Below are 10,283 nucleotides of genomic sequence, written 5' to 3'. Positions count from 1 at the left end.
CAAATAAGGGACTGAAAAACCAATAAAAAAAGCTTTAATTTTGCTTTGAATTTGTTCATAATGAGCAGCAGACAAAAGTGACTGCCAATAAATAACTAATTTAAACATGCGGCCAATGAAAGTTAAATATGTGAGCAATCAATAAAATCAGCATTCCTATTATTTCCCTACCTTTTGCCCCAATTTGGAAATGTCACATAGAAAGCACCTGATGTTTTATTAATTGTAATTCAGAGCCAAGTGGCAGGTAGGAGATACTTTTCAGTGGGGGGAAAAAAAGGTTAAAGGTTATCTCCACATGGAAAAGGAAAGAAGGTCAAAGCAGCAATGTTTCAGCCAGCCGATGAAGGTTAAACGGACGTGACGTACTTTACCTGCTTTCCTTTTCAGCGTGGAGATAACCCATAATTTTTTTTTTTCCCTTTGCAGATGAATGCAGACGCAGTCCTACACTAACTCAGCATAAAGTGTATGGCACATGTTGGAAAATAAGCAACAATATTTTATAATTTTGCTAAATGCTTACTGTAATGCACACAGATAGCTGTACAAAGCACACTGATGTAGTCCATCATTGTCTAACCCACTTAGTCCTGAATAAGGACTCGTGGGGGGATGATGGAGCCTATCCCAGCTAGCATAGGGCACAAAACAGAAACAAACCCTGGCCAGGGTGCCAGTCCATCGCAGGATGAGCGCACACACACCAGGGCCAATTTAGTATCGCCAATCCACTTAACCTGCATTGCTTTAGACATTGGGATGAAACCCACGCAAACACTCGGAGAACATGCAAACTCCACACAGGGAGGACCTGAATCCTCGTCACTTTACTTTAAGGCAGCAGCGCTACCACTGTGCCACCATGCTGCCCACACTAATATATTGAACAGTAATTACAAAATGTATTCTCTCTTTACATAGGAAATAAATTACACATTTTTTTAACCCTCACAACCTCCTCCAGTCAAATTTGACCCATTTTTTAGTAACAGCATAATACATTTCAGCTGTTTGGGGTATAACCTTGCCACTTTTCCTACATTTTCCTCAAATAAACTAAAAGTAAAAAAAAAAAAAAGTGTTGCTTTTATATTTCTTTCGGGTCAGTTTTGACCCACCATTGGCTTTTAGGATATTTAGGATAATCTGGCTATTCGCTACCTGTAACAACATTCTAAAAGTCATTTTTTCAGAAATGTGAAAGCATGTAACAATGTGACCTGATTTTACAAAATGCAAAAGTGTTTCCAAATGTTATATTCTTGTACAGCTGGGATTTTCCTCTTCATTTAGGATATTTTCTTTGTTCACAACTAATTCCCACATCCTAACTACCATTTGTTTTTTCCTGCTAAGAAATGTGAAGGGTTTCATTAAAGTGACCTAACTTTACAAAAAAGCAAAACAGTTTAAATTTTACAATTTGAATAATAATTTACATGCCTCTTTTCTCACTACTCAAAGCACTTCAGCGAGTGGGGAGTCACTTTATCCACCACTAATATGCAGCATCCACCTTGAGGGTTCGACGGCAGCCATTTTGTGCCAGTACACTCACCACGCATTAACTGTGACATGTTGATGGTGTGAGTGATTGTTAGCCAATCAGAGGAAGGCGATAAGGGAGCCAGAACGACTAGGCCGCCATTTTGTGCCAGTACACTCACCACGCATTAACTGTGACATGCTGATGGTGTGAGTGATTGTTAGCCAATCAGTGGAAGGCGATGATTAGGGGGCCAGAATGACTAGGCCATTGTGGGCAATTTAGTCAAGAAGTCAGGATACACCCTACTCTTTATGAAGGGTTGTTTTATCTTTTGTACAGCTGCTACACATTAAAAACATGGCCATGACCTTTTTTTTTTTGTTAGCTTTGACCTATCATTGAATTGAAAGGATTTTTCACTGGATTTAAGGTGCTTTGTTTGTTCACAATTTAACTCCTTTCAGTTCTGCTTAGCTCTGTGTAGCGCTTTTCACCGAGAGCAGGCGCAGAGCACTGTGACAAAATGTCAGATAATAAGCAAGTATACATTTTACATATTAGTAATTACATAATGAGTTCCTATAAATTTCGCAAATTCATAAATAAAATTTGTATTGAAGTTATATAATAAATCAGTTCCTTTCCAACTTACCTATTTTAATGAGAGTTAACTTAGTTGCCGAGCACACCTGCAAATTATACCATGCATATATTGTCCGACTTGTTTTTCAGACCAGGCAGTGTTGTCTTACGAGTAAGAAATTGGGCCATAAGGCACTGGACTTGCTGTCTGCTCCAGAGAGAGTCGCTAAACCAGCCTGAACTCAGTCTGGAACAAATCGATACACGAGTAAAACCAAATGTAATGAATGTTGACCTTGTTAAGAGTTCTTTGATAAAAGCACTGGTCGATTATATGGCAATAGTGACCTGTGTCTACCACAGTTGGTTACCATATCATGTACTGCACGGTCACTGCACATCTGAGGAACTGGAAAAAAAATAAATAAATAAAAAATAACCAAACTGTAATGTAGCATATAACAACACCACATTATAAAGAGAATACAAATTTTACCAAACCTTGTTCCTATCCACACAACTGTGAACAGGATGGGTGGATACTCCTAAATTTGTTTGGCTCGGAATCCATACTGGTATACAAAAAAAAAAAAAAAAAGAACCTAAATAAGCAAAGAGTTCAAAGCAGACAAGGGCCATCGTCCTTTGAACACCTATCACCACAAAACTGCAGAAAAGAGTAAATAAGTGGACAAAAATGGCATTCAATTAACAGTTCAGAGACCAGTTATGGTTAATTTACGCTGCCAGTTGGGCCCTTTTGGATTCCCACCTTAGTGTTCGCCTCTCAACCTTACTATTTAACATTTTATAAGCAGATGATGTGTGTGGGATGGGGTGAATCAGGACATATCTGCCGTTAGGGTTAGTCCTTACAGCACCTGGAGAGAAGTTTCATTGTTCCGAGGTCACATCACAGTGACAAGTGTTCTAACTGGACAACTGATTTGATGAAGAACACGGCTTGGTTAGACACACAACTAACTTGCTCATCACCTATCTCCAAGACAGAAGCCTTAGTCAGAAAATACAAACCTCCAAAAGGTTCCACAATTCTAGAAATATCATTGTACACATACGTCAGATTTACCAATATACTGAACATTCAATTCCATTTTATCCTAGATCATAAGAGATGGCAATTGAGCTTTAAAGATCAATTAATACCGGGTGTTATAGGTGGACATTATAAGTTGTGACATTTAGGGACAGTTCAGCATCATACACAGCATATTAAAACAAGGAATGAGCATAAAACATAATTCTAGCTAGCAAACACCAGAAATGGTCTTAGATAAAACACTCTTAAAATCCTAAATTAGCTTCTTCATGCTTACAGTTAACACAAATGCTTTTAATCTAAACGTTACTATTTATCCTCCCAAAGTAGGTTTACACTGGGCCGTCAAATCTGAATGACCAAACTTCACTTTAAAACCAAGACTTCTTAACTGACACATAAAACCAGAATGGCTACATTTTACCGGTGCCAGTAATTCAACAGATTCACCAACTGTAGTTTAGTAGGGAATGAAGTGACCACAAACAAACTACACACATTTACTTGACCCAGGGTTTATCCTTGGTGACCTGAGCTTTGTAATGTTTTAGAACCCTCTTGGATGGTATTAGTGAGTCACTCAAGCCAGGTTTTCTTTTCTTAGTCCTTGTTTCCTCTTCCAAGTCATTGTTGTCATCCACTTTAAAAGAGGAGCTCGAGGCCAACACAGTTTCACCTCGACTGGAGCTTACCGACGATGATACGGCCGTCTGAAGGTCACTGTCATGGGCAAATTTGCACTTACTACCATATCGGCAGCGCCCTTCTTTGCGATAAAGCAGGCAGATCTTCTTGCCACCGATTTCTGTTGGCTTTGCCTCCAGCGTGAGTTGCACGTGCTTCTGCAGCAGGCTCAGTTGTTCATTCCGCTCCTCCTGAAATGGGTTCTTAAAGACACTGCTGCCTCCTTTTTTCATCATCCCAATGTCCAGTTTTGGAGTGGGTAGCTTCTTCGGAGTTACTTCGCCTTCAGATTTTACAGGGTTAGTAGAAGCAGGACTCCTTTCAAATCGTCTGGGTGGACTGGACTGGACGTTGCATTCAGGCGCACGGTCCTCATCTTCGCTGCTCAAGTCACTACTCAGATCTCCAGCTTCCACAAGAAAGTTTCTGCTTTGTATAGTTGCACTGGCTGTAGGCCTTTCAAAAGGAAACACAAATGACAAAGCATTACATGCTTAATACAATGTTAATGCAGATATTTTAAACACAATTCAAGCATCTCATTGCCTAACAGGATGTACATCTCTCTATATATAAAATCCAACATCTTTCTGTATTTCTGTCTGCTTCTCATGAGAAAACTACTTAACGGACTTGGATCGGGTTTTTTTTTTTCTTCTAGAATTTGCCTGAACATTCCGGTTAATTTTGCGACTTCTCTTGTTGCGCTAAGTATCATAGATCACTTGTGGTACCGATTTACTTGTGTAAATCCGAGAGACACGCAGCGGGCTGAGGGGAGGAGGTTGGGGACCTCCTCACTCGCACATTCAGCCTCAGGGCACATCTTACATCCTATTAGCTAGCGAACAAGAGAACTACTTACCGGATTTAGATCAGATTTTCTTTCTAGAATTTGCCTGAACATTCTGGTTGATTTTGCAACTTATTTCATTGCGCTAAGAATCACAGTTCGCTTGCAGGAGCAATATATTCGCGCTAATCTGAGACGGAGGCTGTAGACCGAGGGGAGGGTGAAGCGTGACGTCAGGAGAATGGAGTCGGTCTACCTCTGTGTTTTGGAGCATAAGGTGCTTCTGCTTAACTAGCGATAACTTTTTAGTTTATTGATTTTTAAAAGTTTGTCCTGTTTCGATACTACGCAGACGGAGCCCCAGGGAACAGCTAGTCTCTCTCTAGATATAGAATAGATTTTGGCAAATGTCAATATTTTATTTGTAGTAGAACGTAGATGACAGATCAAACGTTTAATCTGAGTAAATGTATCATTTTAAAGGAAAAATAAGTTGATTCAAAATTTCACGGTGTCAACAAATCCCAAAAAAGTTGGGACAAGTAGCAATAAGAGGCTGGAAAAAGTAAATGTGAGCATAACGAAGAGCTGGAAGACCAATAAACACTAATTAGGTCAATTGGCAACATGATTGGGTATAAAAAGAGCTTCTCAGAGTGGCAGTGTCTCTCAGAAGCCAAGATGGGTAGAGGATCACCAATTCCCACAATGTTGCGCAGAAAGATAGTGGAGCAATATCAGAAAGGTGTTACCCAGCGAAAAATTGCATGAAATTCTGAATCAACATATTTTTCCCTTAAAATGATACGTTTTCTCAGTTTAAACTTTTGTTCCGTGATTTATGTTCTATTCTGAATAAAATATTAGAAGTTGGCACCTCCACATCATTGTATTCAGTTTTTATTCATGATTTGTATAGTGTCCCAACTTTTTTGGAATCCGGTTTGTATATTATCTCTCTCATATATATACACATATACTCATACATACATACATATAATAAAAACAAATCCTAGAAAGGAAAAGCAGGGTGACGATACGTGATCTTCTCCGAAGACATTTAAAAGACCCGCGAGACACAAACAATATCAATACTCCGTCATGTAAAGGCCCGTAGCACACACAGATCCTATGCTCTCAGCACATATAAAGCGTATAAGGACAATACATTCTAGATGAAACGTCAATGAGTAAGCGAAGAAAAAAAAAGAGCAGCGCGAAGAAAAGAGAGCCAAAAGCATTGAAGAGAAAGAAAGGCAGATAGATTAAGAAAGCAGTGAAATTCGAAAGGGTCAGACAAACAATGGCTGGATACACATGCAGAGAAAGGTAAAGAATACGAAACCAGTAAAATTCAAATGTATTGTAGCGTCCCAGCCAGGTTGATGCCTTTTTTGTTTTAAGTGACTGTTAGGTCTGATTGAGGGATGGCGGAGTACAGCATGGAAGACTGATAGCAGCGTGACAGCAGATGATCCGACGGCACCTCCTTAGCCTGCATTTAGCCGCCTCCCATTGTGAAGATGTGAAGTGACAAAAGGACAGTTGCTGTACAGGCTTTGAAATGATTGGGCAGTATATGTAACAATTCCCATGAAACTAACAATCTCTTTAAAATTGTATATCCGATAAACCAAACCCGGGGGTGGGCAAGCAAAGCGAGCAGAGCCCCCAGTTAGTGTGTGTGTATGTATATTTTTTTTTATTTATTTATTTTATTTTTATATATATAAAAAAAAACACACATAATCCATCGTCTGTATGTCTGTCATGAGAAAACTTAACGGATTTAGATTGTGTTTTTTTCTATAATTTGCTTGGACATTCCGGTTGATTTTGTGACTTCTCTCACCGTGCCAAGTATCATAGTTCATTTGTGGTACTGATTTATTTGCATGAATCCGAGACAGAGGCTGTGGGTCGAGCGGAGGGTGAAGAGTGACGTCAGGAGTAGGGAGCCGGGCAGGGCCTTCCTCGCTGTCCTGTTTCAGTACTACGCGGGCACAGCCACAGGGGGAAGGCTAGCATATAATAAAAGAAGAAAAACAATTGCTTAAGGGCAGTGGCTCTCAAGTTCATTCCTGGGATTATCCTGTGGCTACTAGATTTTATCCAAATAACATCTACTTTTAATTGGATTCAAGAATTAATTAGGTAAGCTGTTAATTCCCAATTTATATACATATTTTTTTGTATCAATCCACAAATTACAAACTGGAAATGCTATTTTAAAAAAAAAAAATACAAACAAAAGAAATTGACTACATCGGAAGAGTCAAAATAACCAACACCCCATGTAAAAATAGGAACTGCTACGAAAGAAGAAGACAGTTAAAAAATAAATAAGAACATAATATTTAATAACTGAAAAGGTTATTAATATACTTGTTGTTTAAGCTTATATTTACTAATAAATACACAAGTGACTAAAAGTGTATTAGCTGTCTCTATTAGAGAAGGAAAATGGCCAATTACAAAATTAAATTAATAATGAAATGATTCACTGATTATGAAGTTGGTTAGAACAAAAACCTGCAACCGTGGAAGGCCACCGGGACTAACCTCGAGAACCACTGGTTTGGATCTTTTAAAGGGAACAGACGGTAAATGTCAATTCTGCAAAGAAGGTGACACAAAGCATTAGCTCAAGAAGTGAAACACTACAGGTAGTGGCAATACCTAACAGAACACTAACCGCCCCTTCCTTAAATAATGGTGGTCTTCAGAATATCTTATGGTCTGCTTACACTGCTAATTGCCTACAAGTCACTCATTATGGAAGAGCAACAATCTTAATGCATTGCAAGGAATCAAGTAAGTAACAACAACATTGATTTCTACAGCACATTTTCAAACACAGCATGCGGCCCAAAATATTTTACAAGATGTCAAAGAAACGGTGCAAAGAAAAAAAAAAATGTAATTAGCTACGAATAAAAATAAGCACTCCGGGCATGGGAAATGTGCTATACAAGTAATATGGTTTTATTATTATTAAAAAACAATCCACATTTACAGAAGACAAAATATACAACTATTAGAGATCTTTACATGTCTCTAAACAGGAGTATGATAATAAGATAAGATGGTCTGGAGCAGAGAGAAAAAAAAAAACACAATCCAAACCCAAAAGACCCCCCCCCAAACACTGAGCAATCTACCGAACAAAATTCATCCAAAATACAATGAAACGTTTCCATATTTACGTAACCAACATATCTTTGAAAAATTCTTCATTTTTAAGACTCACACTTTTTTTAATGTTGTGCATTCAAAAGATTTGCATAATTACAACATTACTGCTTCCACACCCCAATCCCCCACGGAGAATCTTTCTTAAAGGACGCGGACATCCCCATGCAAACAAGACTTAGTGCCGGTTGGTTTAAATATTATACTTTTCAACATGTTTCACCGTTTGCTTTTAGGTTTTTTTTAAATAAAACAGTAAATTATAATATTTCCCCATGAACATGAGCAGAAAGCCAGTGTATGTTCTCTTCTATACAATGACTGCTGTTATATACACGAGTTTAGGATGCTGATGGGTCTCTCTGTCTAGCTGCAGGTTAATTAGACGGCAGTAGTCTGACTGGCCTCTTGCTCAACTTTGAGAGTGAGAGACAGAGAATGTGAAAGGCACTATATAATAGAAAGATACTAATAATAATCCCAAGGGGAAATTCACATACTCCAGCAACAGCACACTGATTAACCAAAAAAAAAAAAAATTAATTTTGTTCTTTGTTGCTTTTGATGCTTGCACCTTCTAATCATTCTTGTACTGTATTACATCACAGCTTTATTTGTAAGTTGCCTTTGATAAAAACACCTGCTAATTTAAAAAATATTATTCAGTTCTGGTCCTGGACGATAAACTACAAGGCTGGTGGGCCAATTCCCGTCCCTAACTCACTTTGTGACCCCGGTCAAGACATTTAATCCGTCAAATCTTGTGTTATACAAAATCCATCTATTTTCCAAACTCATTTATCCTGAGCAGGGCTGCCAGGAAGCAGGAGCCTACCCGCAACGGACACAAGTCTGGAACAATATAATCTGAACAGGGCAGCAGTCCATTACAAGAGGCACATACTCACACACCGAGACACGCGCCAATCCACCTAATCTATGAAATGCAACTCGGCCGCAAATGTGGAGAACATGCAAACTCCCCGCAGGACACACACGGGACCTGAACCTCGGGGCTACCCTACACCACGACGACGAAAAGGCACTGCACGTCCGTCTGAGGAAAAACACACTTGCACTCAGAGAGAACGACAACGTCCGGGCACTTGATCAGAACACCAGAACGACGGATACGTGAAGTGACAGCCGATGACTTAATGCATTACGGCTTTTCGATATATTCACGGCTCCTCACTCAATATCAGTTTCACCTCGGTAATTGTTTTGTGGTCTCTTCTCCTTCACTGTCCGATTCCGACGAGACTCCGTATCCGACTAAAGCACTTCCATGAGCAGCCATGTTTACTCTTTTAATGTCACAACCTCTTTAGGAACGATCCAAATAACGTCTTTAGTGAAGGTGAGACTATATACCATATTTCTATGGTAGCGCGTAGTGTTTTAGCAAACATTAAAACTACATTCGCATAAAATTAATACAATACTATTAAGGTTTTATAATCTAAACATGACGTTTCGGTGTTAGAATTTATAAACAAATTAAAGGTAAAAAGATAAATATTTACACTCTGTCCCCCACATTTAGAAATTAGTTCATCTGTTCCCGTGCGAGTAAAGCACAACCACGTGATGCACTTCTTCCCTATCGATTCGCCCTCGTGGTTGCCTATTGAAGGTCAAATGAGCTTTACATCATAGACATATATAGATAGACGTCGCATTCACTGTGTTTCCCAGTGGTCATGATACGTCTGCGCGTCCGCCCTATTGCGAGTGGCAAAGGTGCCATTTAAACTAATAGAGGTGGAAACCGCCCTCTCCTACTCGGTGGTGTGCAGGGGATGCAGCATAAAGAAGAAGGACGCCTCACACATGGACAAACTGGTGAGGAAGGCAGGCAATATTGTAGGCACGGAGCTGGACAGGTTGACATCCGTGGCAGAGCAATGGACGCTGAGCAGGCTCCTGTCAATCATAGAGAATCCACTGAACAGGATCATCTCCAGACAGAGGAGCAGCTTCAGCGACAGACTGCTGTCACCATCCTGCTCTACTGACAGACTGAGGAGATCGTTGCTCCCCCACGCTATGCGACTCTTCAGTTCCACCCGTTAGGTTAAACGTCAACACTACACAAGATTGTAGACTGTTATACCTGCCTCACACTCTCCACCTTGCATTTTTTAACTTGCGCTGCATTTTTATCACTCTTTAATTAATATTGATTTTATCAGTATGCTGCTGCTGGAGCATGTGAATTTCCCCCTGGGGATTAATAAAGTATCTATCTAAATTATAAATATGTATATATTCTGAAAGGCGCTATATAGGCGCCCGACCTGACACAGACTGGACACTGAGGCACACGTACTGTAAAATAAAACAACAATTTATTTTTCTTCCCCTGTGGCCGCACGTCTTCCCCGTGTCCCACAGGCAGTACACAGTCCCAAGCACAGCACACAGCAAAAAAACACCAATAATGATGCAGAATATCCTCCACTCCTCCTAGGCAGCTT

General features: G+C 39.6%; 1 protein-coding gene across 1 annotated transcript; it reads right to left on the bottom strand.

Moving 5' to 3' along the window:
- Nucleotides 1-872: 872 nt before the first annotated feature.
- si:ch211-113e8.11 lies at nt 873-9,583 on the bottom strand. The gene is made up of 2 exons (XM_039767426.1): nt 9,015-9,583; nt 873-4,274 (listed from the first exon to the last, which is right to left on the bottom strand). The coding sequence occupies exons 1-2, from the start codon at nt 9,101-9,103 to the stop codon at nt 3,635-3,637; spliced, it is 729 nt and encodes a 242-aa protein (XP_039623360.1). The 5' UTR covers nt 9,104-9,583; the 3' UTR covers nt 873-3,634.
- Nucleotides 9,584-10,283: the final 700 nt, after the last annotated feature.

The sequence above is a fragment of the Polypterus senegalus genome, chromosome 10, assembly GCF_016835505.1.
Source record: "Polypterus senegalus isolate Bchr_013 chromosome 10, ASM1683550v1, whole genome shotgun sequence".
Lineage (NCBI taxonomy): Eukaryota > Metazoa > Chordata > Cladistia > Polypteriformes > Polypteridae > Polypterus > Polypterus senegalus.
Note: the sequence above shows the minus strand (reverse complement) of the source record. Positions and strands in the feature narration are given on the sequence as shown.

What these genes read in the sequence shown, in the direction of transcription:
- si:ch211-113e8.11 (XM_039767426.1), bottom strand. Translation starts at nt 9,103, where the DNA reads ATGGCTGCTCATGGAAGTGCTTTAGTCGGATACGGAGTCTCGTCGGAA. An exon ending in ACCACAAAACAATTACCGAG is followed by an intron (nt 4,275 to 9,014) that starts GTGAAACTGATA and finishes TCCTTTTGAAAG; the next exon opens with GCCTACAGCCAGTGCAACTA.